The sequence below is a fragment of the Thamnophis elegans genome, chromosome 4, assembly GCF_009769535.1.
Source record: "Thamnophis elegans isolate rThaEle1 chromosome 4, rThaEle1.pri, whole genome shotgun sequence".
NCBI lineage: Eukaryota > Metazoa > Chordata > Lepidosauria > Squamata > Colubridae > Thamnophis > Thamnophis elegans.
The window spans coordinates 105,391,719-105,412,912 of record NC_045544.1 but is presented as its reverse complement, the minus strand read 5'-3'; the positions used below and the strand labels follow the sequence as shown (position 1 = coordinate 105,412,912).

General features: G+C 35.2%; 1 protein-coding gene across 2 annotated transcripts; it reads right to left on the bottom strand.

The window, feature by feature from the left end:
• Nucleotides 1-514: 514 nt before the first annotated feature.
• On the bottom strand, nucleotides 515-14,994 carry CFAP36 (cilia and flagella associated protein 36). 2 transcript variants are annotated; one of them, XM_032216590.1, is made up of 10 exons: nucleotides 14,706-14,990; nucleotides 12,699-12,763; nucleotides 11,003-11,104; nucleotides 9,980-10,094; nucleotides 8,674-8,761; nucleotides 6,538-6,589; nucleotides 5,128-5,233; nucleotides 4,085-4,215; nucleotides 1,921-2,073; nucleotides 515-898 (listed from the first exon to the last, which is right to left on the bottom strand). In XM_032216590.1, exons 1-10 carry the CDS (start codon nucleotides 14,830-14,832, stop codon nucleotides 812-814), a joined length of 1,026 nt encoding a protein of 341 aa, XP_032072481.1. In that variant the 5' UTR covers nucleotides 14,833-14,990; the 3' UTR covers nucleotides 515-811. The 2 variants fall into 2 exon arrangements, with proteins under 2 accessions (XP_032072481.1, XP_032072482.1); XM_032216591.1 differs by lacking the exon at nucleotides 1,921-2,073 and having other exon boundaries at nucleotides 14,706-14,994.
• Between the last annotated feature and the right edge of the window lie 6,200 nt (nucleotides 14,995-21,194).

Here is a 21,194-nt window from a genome sequence, read left to right as displayed (position 1 = left end):
AAGGTTTGGAAATGCTAACACTTAACCTGACTGATCATGCTATCATTTGTACAATGCATACGGAGTCTGATACACACAATGACGCATGTTTAAATCCAGATTATAAATAAAATTAGTTGATCTTAGATCAATGGGGATTGAGTTTAACAAATACAATCTAATTCCTATGAAATTTAAAGAGATATCTTGAGTACCATTTTTATGAACAGCAGTAAATCCTATGAGATACTAAAACCTTTTCTATCTTCTAAGCAGATAGAAAAGGTTTTAGTATCTCATAGGATTTACTGCTGTTCATAAAAATGGTACTCAAGATATCTCTTTAAATTTCATAGGAATTAGATTGTATTTGTTAAACTCAATCCCCATTGAGTTCTGTTACCCCATGGTAACAGACACAGCGGAACACATGAGTGAGATCTCCCCCGTTTTCAATCTGTTTGTGAATTGATGTTACCCATCTATGTTTTTCCCATCTCTTGTTTAGGTTGGTGAGGCCATCTTAAGACAAAAATTAAGTTTAGTCAATTTAATGTTTTAATAAAAGTATTTGACAGCAACATTCAAAAAGTAATATTAAATCCAACAAAAGTACAACAGTGACCAGCCTGACCCAGCATATACCAGAAATAGCAAGAAACAAAATAGTGGAATTTATTAAAAATGTTAAATCATTGCTTTCCACTCTACTTTTGAACCAATTTAAAGAATTACTGTTTTTATAATATATAATATCAAGTTAATGCAATGGAATGGTTGTAAGCAAACAGTTCATGGTTAAATATGTAACCTTAGAAGCAGCTTCTTTAAACTATCGCTTATTAATGACTTCTTCTTTTAGTTTTGCTGCAAGAATTCGCTTCTTTAACAATCTTTGTTCCTCTTCTTCTGACATTGCCTGAAAAGAAAAGAAAAATTAGCTTGCAGTAATTATGGCTAACTACATTTATGTTTAGTATTCCCATTGATTTCAATGAAGTTTACATTCAAGTTAAATTAGATTGTAGGCAAAAGACAAAAACAATTTGTAGAATATGTAAATAAATGTTAGTTTCTTTTGGTTCACTAAAACAAAAATATCATCACAATTTTGTAGGTTATATTAAAGCAAGAAAAGCAATAGATAAAATGCTACTTCACATATTAGAAAGGGCAAACTAGCTCTGTCCTGGACAGGAATATGTGTGATTGTGATTTCAGTCATATTTGTACAATAATTATGCCTAATGTTTAAAGTATTCTCCTTAAATAGTGTTTTCTGATTTATCTGCTGTGAAAATTCATTACACCTTTTAACACATTGCCAGTGAAGATTGTCAATGACTTCAGAGAGTAAAAATGTTCAATATCATTCTTCCTCAACTGGCCTAAAGAATGCTAGGCGACTATCGCTTTGATACACTTTTTTCTTTTAACAGGAAAAAAAATCACACGCATAAGATAGCTGTATGCCACTGTGGGCAGAGTCAAAGGAGCTTTAGTCCTATTCCTATTTAGTCAAAGGCAGGGGATGACCTGTCAAATGAACAAAAGAAATTTCTAAGGTAGCCCAATTTTTTTCCTAGGGTCACTGGACTTTGATGGTATTTTGGCAACTTCTTGAGAGGTTTAACACTGTCAAGCACAACACAGCTGAATGAATAGAATTAATTTTGCCAAGAGCTGCTCAGGAACTGAATTAACTTTTTCTAGCCAATCATCCCTACTGATGAGATTTAGCTGTTTTCTCTATCTGCCCACCACTGCCTCCAACTAAGTTAACAAGGCCTTTAAACAGATTAACTTGTTTGTCTTAGTAAAAGTATCTTTGAGACTATGATGTACATTTTCAGATTAGAATCATGTTTTTCCAAAGTAGACTGAAGACTTAAAGAAGACAGGTGGTTTCAGACAGGCAATTTTAATTCTGTTATCCTTCACCTCTTTAGAAGGGGACAACTCTTCTTTCTGTTCTATATTTTGTGGTGGGAGACTTGTTTTTGATTTCTTCTTCAAAGCCATCAATGCATCTCGTTTCTGCTTTAGATAGTCCTCACGTTCTCTCAGCTCTTTTGCTCCAAGTTCTGATAATTTCTATTTGAATTTAAAAATCAGATTTTATATATAGTTCCTGAAAAACATTTTTATCAAATACAGTTGCTACAGTCCCAATAACAAATTATAAAACAAAAGAGAAAAAATACAACATTGTGTAGAACTGCTCAAAACTTTCCCAAATTCCATTCAGGTCACAAAACATGGGTAGCAGCTACTGAAAAAAAGTTTATTCTATCATGCTCTTTCAGCTGAAAATGAGATTGAAAAACAAAGTTTAGAAAAAAATGGGAGTAGGAGCAACTTGCAACTTCCTGCCAAACTCCCCATTTACTCTGCATCTGAGAAGCTGGCATGGAACACAGGAAAATGTGATCCTATATTTGCAGCTTGCTGTGATGTTGGAATTAAAATGAACACAGAAAGCTCAACATGAAAAATCAAACAATTAAAAATGAACATCTTAAGCATCAGGGAAATAAGATTCATTGGAATTGATCTTTCAGTCAAAAGATCACATTCAGGACAAAAAGTAAAGAAAGACAGCACTGCTCTTGGGTGGGGTAAAGTAAGAACTTTGCTAAAATTCAGTCAATGACCAAATTAATTGATATTTATTGACTTCCAACCACAGATGCAGAAGTTTACATGATCAAGTTCAATTTGAAATTGTCAGAACATGCAAGCAAGATATAAATAAAATGTGCTGCTTGTGATTGGAGACTGGAACTTTAGTTGGTTTAGGAAAACAAAATGAAGCAGATCATCTTACTAATTTCTATGGCTCCACTGATTTCTTTGTAGCTAACACTGTCTACAAACAACTAAAAGATGCCCTACACATGGGCATTAGCAGAAGGGGGTGCATAAAAATCAAATCAAATTATTGCAAAAAGAAGATGGAAGAGTCCATTACAGTATCGAATTTATGGCTAGGTGCTGACTGTGGAACAGATCACAAATTGCTCATATGTAAATTCCAAGTTAAAATGAAAAAAGAAAGCTAGTCAGTTTTCACAATAAGATCTTTCAGATATGCCCATTATTTTCCAGAGTAACATCAGGAATCACTTTGAAGTCTTAACAGTCATTGAGAACCAGAGGAATTATGGAATGAATTTCAAGAATTTGTTAAGTAGAATGTAAAGAGACTGCCAAAAATGAAGAAAAAGAAAACAATTAGATGTCAGAACGAATCATGGAAATATCCAAGAAGAAAAGAGAAGTCAAAATCAAGAAAGAAGGAAAAATCACAGAAAGGTACTAAACAAAGAGTTTCAGAGAGATGTTAGAAGAGATAAGCAATAATATTACATCATCTAAAGAAACGGAAAATGGAAACAGACATGGAAAAACAAGGGAAGATCTCTGAACTTAGAAGAAAATTCCAACTTTGAATTGGTATGTCAAACAATGCCAAGGGACTCTTTTAAAAGAGATCAAAGGAAGATGGAAGTAGTGTATACCAAGCACTATTGTAGAGATGTCAACATCCAAGATACTCAGAAGTTATTTCCTACTTACAAGAATGTCCATCAGACCTCTAATGCCCATCAGACCTTCAGGGAGAACACTAAGCTATCCCTGGAACCCTCTAGAGTTCTTAAGTTGACTGGGGCAAACTGATCTATTGAGCACTATCTCCATGCAGGTTGGGGTGCTGCCAAAGCAATCAGAGAATGATCTAACAGAAGTCCACAAATAGTCTATTCTTCTCTACTGATCCCCACTATTGAAACTCACTACCTTTTGCTATCTGACTGGGATGAATACAGTATATTTAAATACCTGATAAAACTGCTTTTATCACTTTTACAATAATTGAGCTTACATATCAGTTTTTCTATAATGTTTCTTCCCTTGTGCCTTGCTTTAATCAGTAAGCTACAAGGAAGGCTTTGTATTATTATGTACGCACAACATCTATAAGGTCCTAGAATATTATTGTTTTACAGTTATTGTAATGTTTGTGTGCATCTTCATGTGTGTGTACATATATTACAAAATATTAGTTCAATAATATATTTTTTAAAGTGAGCATGCAGCTTACACGTCCTTCTAGCACTCCTTGCTTTGTTACATATTCAGAGACATCCCCAACTGCTTTCCTGCAACTATCTTCCTTCAGTTTGACAGAGGAATGATCTTGAATAGATACATCATTTTGTTTTGCTTCTGGACCTGAATATATATTGAAATAAATGCATATACTTATATGTCTGCCATATATGAAGATATTAATAATCAATAACGAATAGTTAAAACCAAAGGTTTTTAATTTAATTTTTCCATTTTTGGAATAATTGCCAATTTGATGTAATAGGGAAAGAAGCTCACAGTTCAATTTGATAGAGACGTGTCCTCCATTTAGACAAGGAAAGCCACTATTTTCTTTCTCCATTTCATAAGCTATGAAAAACTAAATAAATCCATAGCAGAACTGGATTCAGTATCAATTCATACATATCTCAAATCAAAAAACAGCTTTTTGGCATTTGGATATAGAGCTGCAACTTTCAATTATAGAAAAACTAACTACAAACCTGAAATTAATATATTCCATGAACAAATTACTTTCAGGTAATGCTGAATTACCATTTCCACCCCACCCCCCCAAACTGTCCATCCAATTGATATAATCAGTGGCTATGTATTTCAAAAACAAAAACATACCTTCTTAAATTTATCTTGAAATGAAAATAAGGATTTTGTTTGTGATGGAGTTTTGACCAATTGCTATAATGGTTATCTAACACCCAACTAACAAAGTTTGGCATCAATTTAGTAGAAGCAAGAAATTCATTTCAATAGAAATATGAATAAATACTTTGAGTATGTTTAATACAAAAGCCAGGTAGCAGTTAAAGCCACTAGGTTAGATACTGTGAGTCAGTGAGTTTGTCCTGCATTAAGCATGAAGCCAGTTGAGTGATTTTGGGTCAATCACCCTCCTACAAGGAAGTGAGAAACTAGTTCCAAAAATGTTGCCAAGAAAACTACTGTTCTGTCAGTAGAAGTCAAGCTGAATTTGAAAGGACACACACATGCAACAACTTTAATATAAATGCGGCAAATACCTGAATATAATCATACCTGGCAGTTTTGTAGTGTGTTCTAGAGACCTCTTAGGTCCCGCACTTTCATTAAAATGTCTTGGAGATTTATGTGCAACATCAGGTGATTTCATTTTATCATGTGCCTGCATTTTTAAGAAAAAAAAATAGTGAGAAATCAATTTAAGTATTACAAAAGTATTCAATCAGCTACAAATTTTCACAGTTTCAGGCCCAAATTGATTTCCTTGGACATTACTTGATACTTAATTTGTCAATAGAGGGGGCGTGCATAAATGCATTAACGTGCCTACTGTCCCTGTCATTGTATTTTTATTCTTGTTCTCATTTTTGTTTGACAAATTCCAACAAATAAATAAATAAATAAAAGTCGCATATACAGAAAAAACCAACATGTTATTAAATGCATAATTTAATAAATGTTATTTAAATCTAGTTACCATCTTATTAAAATAGATGGCAGGATGTAGTAATAATTAAAATATTAAGATTGAGATCTCCTAAAGAAAGAATATATTAGGATTTTGAAGATTTTTTTCCTCCATTGTTTCCTGTACTTTTCTTATAAATTAAACCTGTTTCTTATAAAGCTACAGTTCAAAAATAAAATTACTGTCTCTCATTAAAAAAAGAAAAACCATCAAAATCTTTTCTTCACAGTACTCGGCAAACACATTAGCAATCAACACTTAAATATACAGGGAAAGGAGTTTATTGTGCAAATTTCTATCTCAATCACCTTATCCAACATAGTAACTTGGGTAAATAAATCCAGAACAAAATCCTGGTGTAAGCTTTAATGGCTGGCATCAATGAAGCAGTGATGAATTTTCAGGCAAATGGCCATGATCTAGTTTTGTGTAATGTTTTGCCAGCAGCTATGGCTGGCATCTCCTGAGGCAGAGTAAACTGCTTTGTGGTATACCTCTCTGCAGCTCACAGGCAACTGAGTATTGAGGAAAAGGTTGTGTCACGAGGAAGCAATGTGCTACCACTGCACAGGGATGAGTCAATTAACTGGAAGAAGTTTTGAATTGGGTGACCGTGTTATGCATCAACTACAATTCCAAGTAACAGCTTTTTGAGTTAGGGGGCAGGGACAAAAATGTCAGCTTGCATTATTTTCTTAGAATCATCAAAAGTCAAGATAAGCATCATAATCATTCCAAAACCACAAGTGGATACAAGCAAGAAATCAAGAGTTGCAAAAAACCACAAAACTGATTTCAATTAGTAGGAATATGCTGATCATTTTATTCAATCAATGATGAGAAATAAATGTCTTTTATTTATTTATTTAAATTTATATATGGCCCATCTCACTATCAAACAACTCTGGGCAGCTTTTACTGAAGACTGAATTTATTGAAGAGAATAATTGTATAATTGCAACCACTTGGGGTTTTGTTGAATTGATTTCCCAATATACCTCATTATTTCTTTTCCTTTCTTGCTCTAGATCATATTCTTCCTTAGACTTTCTGCGAAGATAAACAGGAAATACTTTAATATATACACTGCCCTACCATTCTTTAACTGTCATATGATTGTTGCAGTTTATAATTAATGTAATAAACCTAAAATAAATACAAAACATAAAAAGTTTTTAAAAATGACAAGACAAATTAGACAAATTTAATCTCTATTAAAATACATTTTTAAAATGTTTGCAAGAAACATAAGAATAACATACAAAATTAAAGCTAACACAATGAAACAGACTGTAATAATCAAAATGCAGTTCAAAAGAATTAAAAATCATGGAAAAAACTGAATTCTGAAGCTGGACTTATGGAAAAAAGTGTGATGTCACTATGAATATTAGGCATAAGTAAACCCAGGGAACTCAATTCCTGACCACTGCTTCCGCTATTTAGACATAGGGAGCCAATCACTCTCATCCTAATCTACATCACAGCTTTGTGGGTCTAAAGATAAAATAGGAGATCTCTATATGCACTTCAAAATTCCTTGAAGGAAAAAAAACTGAGCAGATTTTGCTTCTGTTGACTATGAAATAAAATAGTGTGCAAATGTCAACTCTGTTTCTTGGCTGAGGGAGCCAAAAGCACATGGAATGCTGTTACCTTCCCACTGAAATGGTAACTATTAATCTACTTGCATTTGTATGCTTTTGAACTACTAGGTGGAGAGGAGCTGGGACAGGAATGGGAGCTCACCCTATAGCGTGGCGCTCAGGTCTTGAACCCAAACTGTCAGCTTTCCAGCTAACAGGTTCAGTGTCTTTAACTGCAGAGCCATTGCGCCCCAACTATAAAGTAGTTTGCCTATATTTTCTTCCAATATGCTAGGATTTTTTTAAATTTCCCAGTATAGGCTAGAGCCCTGGGATTTCTGGATGTAAGCTAAGTAACTAATTTAAGATTTTGCTTAGATTTTAGGGTGAACAAAAGCAGCTAGAAGACCTCATCTATAAAAGCTCTCAGAATAAAAGTTCCAACTAAAACCTTCAAAAGAGGCTTTTATTATTTAACATAGTGGTACTTTATTTACTCAAATTCAAAATAAGTTATATTTACTCAAGTAAGCGCATAACATTGCAAGAAGCCAAATTTACAGCCAGAATATAATATAGCTGTAAATCTTTCAGGTCAATGTGAATGACATACAATTCTGAAATACTCCATGGTTTGAAAAAAAAAGTCATTAAGCAATTCAATGAAAAATGATTAAAACAAACTTAGCAAGCAGACTAACGTTTAATGTTTCTGCAAGGTTTGTCTCCCTTTTTTCTCATTTATGGATTGAGCAAAATGGAAAAACTGCCCAGAAAAGGAAAAAAGTCACTTTAGGTTCACTACTTGCTATCAATGTCCTTCTGAATCCAAGCCTACAGAGATGCCTTAAGACCTTGCACGAAAATAATATACAAGCAGTTTTTTTAGCAATTACCTTACGACCGTGCATAAACACAATGGTAATAAACTAATAAAAAATGATATCCTGACCAATGGGGTGCACTTACTCTCAAATTCTTCCACCTGACAACCGCACATGTGCGAGGAAAATAACACTGGCACTGCTGCACAAGAAAATTTTATCTAAATGAGGAGGCAGCAACCAGCACAAATATAATCAATATTTACTTATGCATTGTGCTGAAATTTTGTATCTCATGTTTTCCAAATATTTAACGATATATCTGTAATTTGAGCCGAGGTGATGCAGTGGTTAAATGCAGCACTGCAGGCTACTTCAGCTGACTGCAGTTCTGCAGTTCGGCTGTTCAAATCTCACCGGCTCAGGGTTGACTCAGCCTTCCATCCTTCCGAGGTGGGTAAAATGAGGACCCGGATTGTTCTTGGGGACAATATGCTGACTCTGTAAACCGCTTAGAGAGGGCTGAAAGCCCTATGAAGCAGTATATAAGTCTAATTGCTATTGCTATTGCTATTTAACACAGAATGGAATAATTCCTCCTCAGTTACTCTGCTGCAAAATGCTGTCAAGTGCAAATTAGGTGGGTCTTGTGGCAATCAAATTTTATTTTAAGAGGCCATACCCAAGTATGTGATATAAAACAAGGAAAAAAACTATTTTTAACCTAAGAACCTCTCTTAGTATTTTCATTTCTTCTTCTTCAGTTTCAGTATATACATCAGATCCATCAGTCAAACAGTCAGGTAGCACACCTGTTTTATGAAAAAAAAAAAAAGAATAAAGGGATCAAAAACCGATTAAAGTAATGACAAACTATTCAACTTAAGTATCAAAGTCCAGATTTCCTTCTAGAATAGAAAATAAATTATATTCAAAATATTGTTTTAATTTACATGTCATGATTGGAAGATAGCAAACTGAATTATCGTCAAAGCTTGTTTCTAAATAAAATGTATATTTCTCTTCACACATGACAACTTCAATGAATTTATTGAAAGGACAATTAAATCGTACACATCTGACTTTAGTATAAAATAAAATACTGCACAAGGAAATATAAATATGGTTTGATTTTAGGAAGATTTCTACCAGATGTACTTGCCATTGCAACCGCCTTTATGAGGATATGAAAATATATTTGGCTGTTAAATATTGTTTTCTTAGAAACAGTTTTAACCCACATATTTTGTATATTAATAGAATGGTAGTGTTTTTTATGTTTCTTTTAATAAAATCATTTTTTCCAATTGATACTAGATCAATTTCTTTACACATGGGAAAGCAAGTAAATATACTGTAGTAAAGTAAACCCTGAAATAATCACTGTCAAGAGAATTTAAAAACAATAATATATTTCAGACTATCTCTTCGCCTTCCTTTGATCATTGTTTTATTTTATAAAGCATATAGTTTTCAGGGAGATCTATACTTTACAGAGTAGTCCTGACAGCCTAATAACTAATTTGTTTGGTTTCATGCCTGTGTACTTATAACAGTGCGCCATGGGGGGAGGTGGGCAAATAGCTTGGCTGTGGTATGTAGCAATCTCTCTAGTAGCATTCGAGTTGATGATATCTTCCAGGTCTTCTGCCAATCTTGTCTCATGTCCAGGCAGGTCCAGCAACAAATTCTGTTCTCCTTGACCAGTTAGCCTTTCCCACCGGAGTGGTACCCATTTATCTACTCACAATAAGGCTTTCAAAATGCTGAGTGGGCAAGGCAGTAGCTAGAGACAAGTGACGATAGTTCATCCTGTCCCACAGTGCTACCAGAGCTCAAACCACTAGTGTCAACTATTTCTGGTCAGCAGATCTGGTTTCCTTAAGTTGCTATGCCACCAGACTTCCTTGATCAGTATTGATTTTCTTCATCTGACTTGGTTATATATGTCCAGGTTTAGGAAATCCACTTAAATCCATGTTCCAGCCAATCACAATAAATGAAAATATTATTCTTTTTTTTTTTTTTACCATTTCTTTCTTGAATTATTCTAATGGCCTGCAACTGCATTTCAATATTTCTCTGGACCATCATTTCTTTAAACAATCTGAAATCTTCTGCTGCCAGTACTGGCTGTAAAATGGCCTGAAAAAATGAAAAGTGTTTTATGTCAGAATGCCAACAAATTCAAATTTTAAACAATTCAAAATTTCCTTATGACAATAATTAAAATGTTAGGAAAAAGACATTTAGTAAGGCCTCAGGTATGGTAGACATAAAGTCAAAATCAATGTAGCTTTAAGACTGCTTTGGAGACTTCTGTTTTTTTTTTTGTTTTTTTTTATTTTAACAAGGATATATTGGAAGAAATGTTCCAAACTCGAGCATTCAGTAGCATTGAATGTTCTGAACATTCAATTGCTCAATGGCTATTCTAGAACCACTGAGCAATCTATGAGCAACTCATAGCTGATTGATTAGTTGATTGCAAGATACATTCATTGCCACTGAGGAAAATTTCAGTCTCTAATTCTTCCATAAGGGCAATAAGGGTCCCAATGGTGTCAAGCAATCAATGTCCATTTCTTTCTATGGCCCAATCTGATTCTTTTGTTTGTGTTTGGCCAGAATGTTAGCAATTTTGAGTAATAATGCATAAATTCCATTATTTTCTATGTGTAATTTTAAATCACGTTTGCCTAAATCTGTGGTTTATAACATTATCCATATCCATTAGCTTAATCCTAGTATTCTAAATGTATAATGTGCAGCCTTTTAAGTGAGGATTGAGCAACATATAATCCCTAAGAGCACTCTGTAGTTTCCAAAGTACCACACTAGACCATAGCTTAATTTCCTGCTATAAAAATAAAACAGTAGCAAAATAGGTACATTAAATCCCAAACTAACAAGGGGAAAGGGACAAAAAAGTTCAGCTAGATCAGTTCCAATGACTTGCAGATCTCATAAGTCAAAAATGGTTTTTAATAAGTACAATATTATCCACAAAAAGATTGCTCAATGCAATTTTTTAATTTTGTTAAAAAGTTTACCTGGGAAGTTCGAGTCTTAGCAAGAGGAGACATACAAGCTTCCTGGAACTTGTCTTCATTAATTCCAACTTCTTTAAGATAACTGTCTAATAATTTTTCAACCTTAAAAAAAAACAGATATTTTTTATTCATCTTTTTACCAAAGAAATGGGACATAAATTACTTTAAATGAAGAAATACTGCAGTTGTGGTTTCTATTCAAAATAGAATGAAATTAGATTCATAAAAGTATAAATCTAGAAGTTAATATCTAAAATCACATAAATGGTTTAATAGTGGATAAATGATATGATCTCCCACAATAGGACTTCCTGTTTCTCCTGCATCTCCCAAATCTGCTCTGAAATACTCCTAAATCCCTCAGTATTTTTATGTATTATACATATTTTATTATATAGATTTTTTTTCTTGCTGCATTCTGCAGAGGGTCGCACTGTTTGAAATGACTGGCCTTATAAACGTAGTTAAAATATTTTTAAAAATAAAAAATAAGACAGTAGTTATAAGGAACAGAGAGAGATGTTGCTCCAATGTGGAATTATAGCAGGGCTCAGATGTCTTCTCTGTGTTATTTAATATCCAAATAAAACCACTAGGAGCAGTTTTAGGCATACTGAGGTATCAACAGTACACTGATAATAGTCAATTGTACATCATTACCTAGGCAGAGCTGAGATGGAAGTCCTGAACCAATGTTTGGAACTAATTTGAATGGAATGAGGAGAAACAACGTCAGATTAAATCATCATGAATGATTATATTAGCATTACTGAGAATATTAAAATTGTTTCTATAACAGACCATGTATATGGAATATTTTATTTCAAATATTTTTACTCCCTTTCAGCACCCCATTCACATTCTTAGTTTATATTTTAATTCTGCATTCAAGGTGATGAATCTTTTTTTCTAAAAGCTAGTAATTTTGATTTTGAACACATGAGCTCAATATTCAGTAATGTTTAGTAAAAGCAGCAGAATAGACTCTAATAAGTTACTGTGTTAAATTCAGCAAGGGAAAAGAGAAGGAAAAGGATGACAGGGAAGAATCTGCAATTATTTGGGTTATATTTGTTTGGGCTTAGTTAAAGAGTAGGAAATCTAAAAATGCTATACCAAAAGGTTTCATGAGAAAGATATTATTATTTATCTTCTTAAATGCCTGGGAAACAAAAGCAATTTGGAAAACATTGCAAACACAGAATATCTGTACAGTCTTCCGTTATCTGGAAAACAGATAGCTAGAATGAAGAAAGCTATGCCTAGAAAACTTAAAAGCTATATAGGTCATAAAATTGAAAGTACTTAGTTTTCAATATTCGTGTAATACAGTCCCTTTCCTTTTCAATAGACCTTCTACAAAAAGCCTCTCTGAGAATCTTTTAAAAGATTCTGATTCTATGAGTAAGATGGGTGACATATAAATAAAATAAATAAAATATATTCTTGTAGGGTTCTACAGCAATCCAGATTCAAAATGGAGAAGATGGATTCAGATCATGTGTGAGTTTGCACATCACACATATAACACCTCCTTAACCAATGCATATTTTCTTGGAATACACAAGTACTAATAAGTTATATAAATACATAGGAATCTCTTATGTATACATTTTATAACATATTCAAAGAGATACACAGCATATTTCTGCTTTAACATCGTATTATGTTTTAAAGACTAAGGAATTCTACTTACCAAAGCTTTATATTCCTGATGAATTTCAGTGTAAGATAACTTGCTTTCTTCCTCATCATCAAAAACTGAAAGAAATAATATTTCGTGGTTGTTTACAATATGCAAACTAAAAAAATAGTTTCATCTAGTAATATCTTAAAATTGCATTTTGCACACAACAGTTTATCTGAACTAAAATATAAAATATATAAAAATAAAAGCTCCAGCAGTTACAAAATATGTCATACGGGCAATTTATGGCACTCAAAGAGTATGCATATAACACTTCCACTAGCTAGCGCTCTCTCTCTCTCTCTCTCTCTCTCTCTCTCTCTCTCACACACACACACACACACACACACACACACACATATACACAGACAGAGTTTGTTTGTTATTTATTTTAGAAACCTGCAAGAAAGTAATCTCTGTAATCTTGACTCAACGAACAAATACAGTAGCAGCTTCAGTGTTCTAGACCTAAGAGATTACTTAGGAATTTTTGTTTGTACTAATTGCTCCTGGAGTAATAAAAATAATCACCAAACACCACTAAGATTCTTACTTTTAATTCTACTAAGGTGCATAAATGCACTAAATAAAAATATTCTATATTTTTTGATCCCACTCTTTAAAATATTAAGCAGACATCAAAAGATATACTGTATTAAAAAAACATACATACACACACACACACACACACACCTATTGGCAAAAGTGTTTAAACTGCCAGTATACTTTAGTACTTTTACTATTTGCTATTTATTTAAATTTATATACCACCAAATAATTTAACTCCCAGCAGTTTACAATAAACTAAAATACAACAAAAAGACCTACTGTAAGAAAAATAAAAACAATTATAATTTAATAGAACCCTCATGATAAAAGGGTGGAAATTCTTAAAATTCCACATATTCCATTGCCAAAAGTAACTGCATCAGTTGGAGCTGCACTGATTGCTGATTTGCTTCCAGGTCCAATTCAAGGTTTGGGATCAAGTTATTTGAAGAATTATCTTTTCCTGGTTACAACCAAAGGATCAGGGAGGCAGGGTACATTGCTGGTCCCCTTTATTAAAGAGATCCATCTTGCGCAGTCAAACTGGCAGGCGGCCCATGGGCCAAATGCGCTACATGCAGGCCACCCCCACCTCCACAAAGGGGGAAAAAAATCACAAAATGTCATGTGACAGCAACGTGACACCGTAAGTTTGACACCCATGATCTAGAGAGAACAAGGGCTCCCTCCCTGTGAAGCATCATCCTCATGGAGATAAGATTGGTTACTCTTTTGAAAGGCTGGGAAGACACGGTTTTGCCAGTAGGCCTAGGACCCCAGGATGATGTGGAGCCCACCAAGAGGTTTGTTGTTGGTGGGGGATGACTGGATTTTGATTTGGGGTTTTTCTTCTGTGAGCTGCGTAAAGTCACTATGCATGAGGAGCTGACCACATAATTTTTTTGTAAATGTGTCAATAACTACTTTTTTTTACTTCAGATCTCTCATCTTAAGTAAAATATAAAGAAGAATAGCATGCTACTCTTACCAAATAAAATGTATGACACTCTCTCTCCCATGCAGCACAAGCATCCTAAATCTCCAACTGGCTGAAAATCTAAAACATTGCTATGGTAGAATGTCCCAATCTTCCAAATCACTCATTTCGTCGGTTTCCATTAAATTGAACAATAACTCTTACAATTTTGGGGTGGGGTGGGTAATAATTCTACGCACCGTACATCATAAGGGAAAAATAAACAGCCCCTTGGTTAACGGACTCACCCAAATCAATGGGATGCTAACATATTGAGCTTCGGCTGAATCATGACCGGCAGCCACTCCCATTCCTTATGATCTACTGTAATGCGGTGATAATGATTGCGATAATAATCCACAACCCGTGAAACGTAACTATACAGCAGAATAAAGAAAATCACCACCCAAGGACAGTCCTTCGGACACGGCGACAAACCTATGGGCGGGATTTACACACACACACACATACACACCCCACAGCTTTCTCACCTTCACACTTGTGCTCCACAAACTCCAGAATGGGAATAGACCAAGCGGGGCTGCGGAGAAAGCCGGCGATGCTATCTACCACCCACTCCACTTCAGCCTCAACCTCCGCCTCTGCCTCGGTCGCCATCACATCTCCCCCACCCACCCACTTTCTCCCACGCCCTCAAACGCACGCCGCTCCACCCCCCTGCACGGCCAAATGAGACGATATGCGCGTGCGCCGGAGGAAAGTGGGCGGGGGGGGAAGATGACAGCAAAACTCCGGCGACGGTTAGGCTTCGATTTGCCGTCACTATGGCAATCGCCGTCACTAAAAGGTGGGGAGGGGAGGGTCTAAAATAAACTCACGCGAGAGAAGGCGCGAGATCGTACCCACCTCAATAAGCATGCGCCGCTCCTCCCCCTTGCTGACCAATTATATATATTTTGTAAGAATCGAACTTCCGTAACTCAACAGTTTGAAGCCCGTAGAGAGAGGGGCTTGGCATTTTGCCTTTTATCAAGTTTGCCTAATTGCATCCCTGCAGTCTTTCAGTTGCCAGAAAGATATGCAGATGCTTATCTTTTGCGCTGCCTGCCTCAGAGATGAACCTGAAGAGGGACCGTTAAGAATTTAGTCTGAAACAATTCAAAAGTTCAGATTGATGGATTCCCCTTTCCCTTCTCATCAGTGATCACCTGCCGCGGATAGGGAAAACAGTCATCAACCACTGTTTTTATAACGTGCAGATGTAGATTAACACATGAGAGTTTTCTCCTGGGACCTTTTTCCAAATTCATCCCATGTTTGTTTGCTGCTGCGTGTGTTACTTGTCAGCGAAGCTATTTTTGGACACAGATTTAGCACTGTTCTGGAAGAGCACTGAAGTCCTCCAAGATCCCTTTGAATTCTATGATTGGATCTCTCATTGATTCCATCCATTACTTCTTGTTCTGCCCTCAGGTGCTTTGGAGAATAGGTCAATCCCATCTTTGTGACAGCCCCTCAAATATTGAAAGACTGCTGTCACAGAGAGGAGTGGGTTGACCTATTCTCCAAAGCACCTTGAGGGCAGGACAAGAAGTAACAGATGGAAACTTGTCAAAGATAGATCCAACCTAAAAAATTTAAAAAATCCTGACAGATCAATCAGTAGAACAGTTTTTTCTCCAGAAGTTGTGGATGCTCCATCATGGGAGGTTTTTTAGAAAAAAATGGACACCTCTTTGTCCAGATTGGTATATGGTCTCCTGCTTGAGCAGGGGGGTGGACTAGAAGACCTCCATGTTACGTTCCAACTCTATTAGCCTGTTACTTTACCTGCATGAGTTGGAATGTAAATCTGGCTCTGGAAAGCAACAAGGAATGAACAAACTTAAAAGAGGAAGAGGCCTAGAAAACATTACTCAATCCTGAAAAGAAAAAAATAGTAAACCACCCTAATCTTCCTCAAACTACAAAAATAACCTCATGTTGTTTTGCTTGTTATACAATGTAGAGAGATCCCAATAGCCCCAAGATTCTATTATACCTTAACAACCATAAACGGCATTCTTAAAATACGCCTTCAGACATTATTTTTTGCTGATATCTACAAGAGCTGACATAGTGGTTTTATACATATTACCTAATTTCAAGACAAACTTGAAGGTGAAATACATTATTAACATAAATGTGTTCTGACAACTCTGTTGTACATTTCATGTATTCCCCAAAGATTTTTGAATGTTTTTTCTAGATTATTGTTGGCACAATTTTCCATATGGTGTTTTCATCCTGAGAAGAGTTTTTGCCTTCCTCTGTCTTTTTAGTTTTCTCTTAATTACCAATAAGGCAATTCAACAGCAGGCATTTAATGTAAGTGGTACAACTTTTAAATGATGTGCTTAAACAGATTATATCATACTTACACACATTTTCTAAACAAAAAAGTTAGATTTCATGCATACAAATATATCAATAGAAGAGAATATTTATTGCTGGGGGTTGAACTGTGGGGTCGCTGGTGCTCTGTGAGCTTGTTTGTTTCCTTGCAGATGTTTCATTACTAAACTAGGTAACATCATAAATGCTAAAAGAGAATGAGTTTTCTATTATTTTTATTTATTTGAGGCAGGTGATGTTATCTAATTTTGTGATGAAACCAGGGGTGGGTTTGCCTGGGTTCGGGAGAACCTGTAGCTAATGTTATGGCCAGTTCTGAGAACCTACAAATCCCACCACTGGCTGGCCCTGCCCATCCTGCCCCTCCCCTCCCAGGAGTCTCCATGCAGCTCATTTTGGATGCAAGGTAAATGCAGGGCCTATGCGGAGGGGGCAAAACAGGCCTCCCAGAAGTTCTGGAAAGCCGAAAACGGGCCAATTTTCTGCCTTTGGAGGGCCTCCGGAGCTTGGGGAAGGCAAAAACAGTCCCTCATCGTGGTGCAGGAGGCTGACTAGGACATGCCCACCATGGTCACGCCCACCCAGCAACCGGGCAGAGAACCCATTGCTGAAATTTTTGAAGTCCACTCCTGGATGAAACTTCTGCAAAAAAACCACCAAGCTCTCAGAGCACCAAGGATCATACAATATGAGGAAGATAAATTGCAGACCCTGTCACCTGAAGAACAGGTGTGGTGCAGGAAGAGAATATTCTCTGCCGTTGCCTCCACCCTATGGAATATTGTTCCCCCAGAAGTGGGAGAGGTAAAACATGGCTTTCCAGTCTTGCATGGGGAGTTCAAAGAAGCATGCAGTTGTATCATGAGAGCCCTCCTTTTACCTTTCTCAGCTAATTTTAACAGGGTTTAATTATTTTTGCCTCCTTAAAACTTTTGTAACTTTTTACATTTTAATTCTAAAATTTTAATTCTTAACATTTTAATTTTTATGTACTATTTTATATTTTGATGTTTTACTATATACCACCCAGAGTTCTTTAGAAATGTAGGATCAATCAATCAAACTTATCTTGTAAAGTGGAGTAAATGAACCCAATTACAGTTGGCCAGACATCTCTTTAATTTCTTCAGGGAAAGAGATTAAAATTAACAAACATAAGAAATGAGCAAATAATTGTGAAAAAAACATCTCAACATTCCCTATTGTTTTTTTGTTTGTTGCATAGAGCAAAAGTAAATGTGTTTTATGTTCCCTGATGCTATTTTGAAATGTGCAATAAAGTGTTGCACAAATACATATACAAACACAACCTTTTTCCCTGAATATAGTAGGAGGTATAAGTTGATTTCAAAACAAGAGCATAGTAAAATAACAGATATGAAAGGAATCCAGGAAACATAATACTAATAATGCATATCTGGTAGAAAAATAGCTGTGACTATTTCCTAGGGACCAAAGGTCTTAAGGCATGTGTATAACTCCACAAATTCCCAAAGACATCTAATTTGCCCACAAGAAGTTTGCCTCCAAAATGGAAGTTAAGTGTTATACATTTTGCACACCTTGAATCAATGGCAGAACATTATTAAAGGGGGAAATTATTTTTTATTCTAGTACACAAGGTGGCAACCTAAGATTGTTTCAGTTTTAGGCTGGGGATCAGCTAAGTCCAATATTGTGTGGTTAAGAGAGAAGATTAGGGTCACCAGGCATTATGGCAATAAGTTAAAATGTCTGTGGAGAAAATTACTGGATCCCTTTTTTGTAATTCAAACAGACAAATAATTTTAATATTGTTCTATTTAGGTCAGGTTGCATCTAGACTTTGGTGTCCAAATGTGAGCTGTTCACGATGTTTTAGGAGGGATATTACTGTTCATGGATTGACTTTGAGATCTCCTTGGAAATTGCATTAGGTACAAAATGCAGCAGCCCATTTATTTGCTGATGAGAGTATTATTTGCATGTTACTTCAGTACAGCAGGTTCTCCTTTGGTTTTGGATATAATTTAAAGTATTGACCTTGTCTTCACTTAATGGTGGCAATTAGGATTAGGATTTCCATCACTAAGTGACACAAACATAGTGTGATTCCACATCACCATGCCACCTTAGAAATTCCAGCACTTAAATGAATGGTTTCATCATTAAATGAAACCACACAGGCTGTTAAGTGAGGTTGTCAGGTGGTCACATTTGCAACCTCCTACCAGCTTTCCCATTAATGTATAGGAAGCCAGGAAAGGTCACAAATGGCAATCATATGACTGCAGGATGCTGGAACTGACGTAACTATGGGGATGGGTTGTAAATATCACTTGTTCAAGGTTGCAAGTTTGAATGGTCCTTGAACAAATATTTAAGTGATCTCTCTCTCTCTCTCTCTCTCTCTCTCTCTCTCTCTCACACACACACACACACACACACACACACACACACACACACAATTTGCTGCCAAGTACATGCAGGATTATCTGCTTGAAACAGAACTGAGAATTTCCCCTGTAAGAGATTTGGAAGGGACAGAAATCAGTACTTTTTTGTGGTAGCCCCTAGCTTCTAAAACAATTTCTCCGGCAGATAACCCTATGCTGCCTTCCCTCCCAATAATTAGGAAAATAGTGAAATGCAAATTGTCCAAGAAAGCTTATAATAATTAGATATCCTATATTTTATAATATATGTCATATTGTATGCTTGAGGGATTTGTTGGGAATATGGCAACGCATAAATTAGAGCATGTCCATATGGATATACATGATGAGTAAATAGATATTAGAAAAAAAATTATCATCTGTAAGAGTCATTCAGCAATAGAACAGTCAGCTTCTAAAGGTTTATCTTGCAAAGATGTTCTGGGATTCTTATTTTCAAAGATATTCCACAGATTGACATGGTTGACACTATCGAAGACTTTTCTAGATTCAATAAAGCTCATATTGACCTCCTTTTGGTATTCTTTGACTTATTCAATTATCCAGCACACACCAGCAATAATGTTTCTTTTTTTTACTTTTGCTAAAGCCAACTTGAACATCTGGCACCTTTTTTCATGTAGGGCTCTAATCTGCAATGGATGATCCACAGCCTTATTTTACTAGCATGTAAAATGAAGGATTTCCTATAACCTTCTAGCTTGGTAATTATCAAAGTGTTGATCTAACTTCGTTTTATCTTCATGTAATGCAAGTTCTTATAAACAAAATATCTTGGATGTTGTCATTTTTACTACAGGGAATTTCAGTATATTGCATATTTGTTTAATATTTGAATCAATTATCTGTCCTTTGACTTCTCTTATATTTTTGGCTATTTCCACCATCTGTTCTGACATCCAGTTTGATTTCCTCAGTCTTTTCTAAAACCAGCTTCCACATCTGGCATCTCTTTTTCCATGCAACTATGGAAATTTAATCTATGATGGATGATAGTAAGCATTATGTTGGATCTAATCTATGTTAGATGATACTAAACATTATTTTGCTAGCATTGAAAATTAAGAATATTGTACAATAGTTTGCACACAGTATTGCACTCCTTTCTTTGCTATTGATATGAAGAGATCCAGATTTGCCAGCATAGTTTGTTTATAATCTTTATTGATGTGTCTTCTGTTGCTTGTCATATTTATATGGCTTTAAACCAGCCATCTCCTCCATGCTCTAACTGCACATCTGCCATATATAGATAATTCTAATGACCTGGATTACTGAGATAATGCATGCAAAGTGCTTTAAACTAAATTTGCACTATGCCAGTTTTCTCCAAACTAATGGCCTCTATTTGATTACAACTTCTGCTATCCCTGATCATTTGGTACTAATGCTGATGACAGCTGTAGTACATTTAAATTGACATTGGTTGAAAAAGGCTGCATTTTGTAATATTAAATGTTATAGGCATATATGTTTGGAAAACTCCAAGATATTTTCAAAGCATATTAATTTCAATTGAAAATATTTGTTTTCAATCACTGTAAAGGGAAAAATTAGATTTGTTTGGCTACATTTACAGTATATACTGCTGCTTTGGAAATAATGAATTTTAGATTATATATGTATGAGTGTGAGTAGGTGGGTGGGTATGTATATAGGATTACACTATTAATAAAAGTTCCATATGTATTTTATTACTGAGTTGCAGTATATATTATTATTATTCAAAGCTACAAAAATGTAGATTAAATGTATTCATAATCAAAATTTAAAGAACTAGATTGCATTATTGCATAAGCAATATTTCTTCTTTCTTATAACTGTCAAAAATCATTTCTTTTGTACTGTCTTATTCTGTTATTGTAGTTGGCCTTTGAGTTTATAACCTCCAAAACCTCCAATCATTTCCAAACTGATCTCTAGAGTGCCATATTTCAGCCAGAAAAAAGCTGATTACTCTAAAATGCAGCTGTTTAATGATGAGAAGATAAATAAAAACCTCTTAAGCTTTATTTAATTAGTTGAGGAAGAAGACTTTGAAGACTCTCAATAAATGCTTTCAGATACTATGTTTAACCCAAGGGACAAATAGGCATCTGGATTGCTAAAGCTTGAGGCCACAAGTGAAAAGGCAGGTTACATCTGACAGATCCAGATGAATTAAATCAAGTCAGGTAGAGCAGGCTGAAT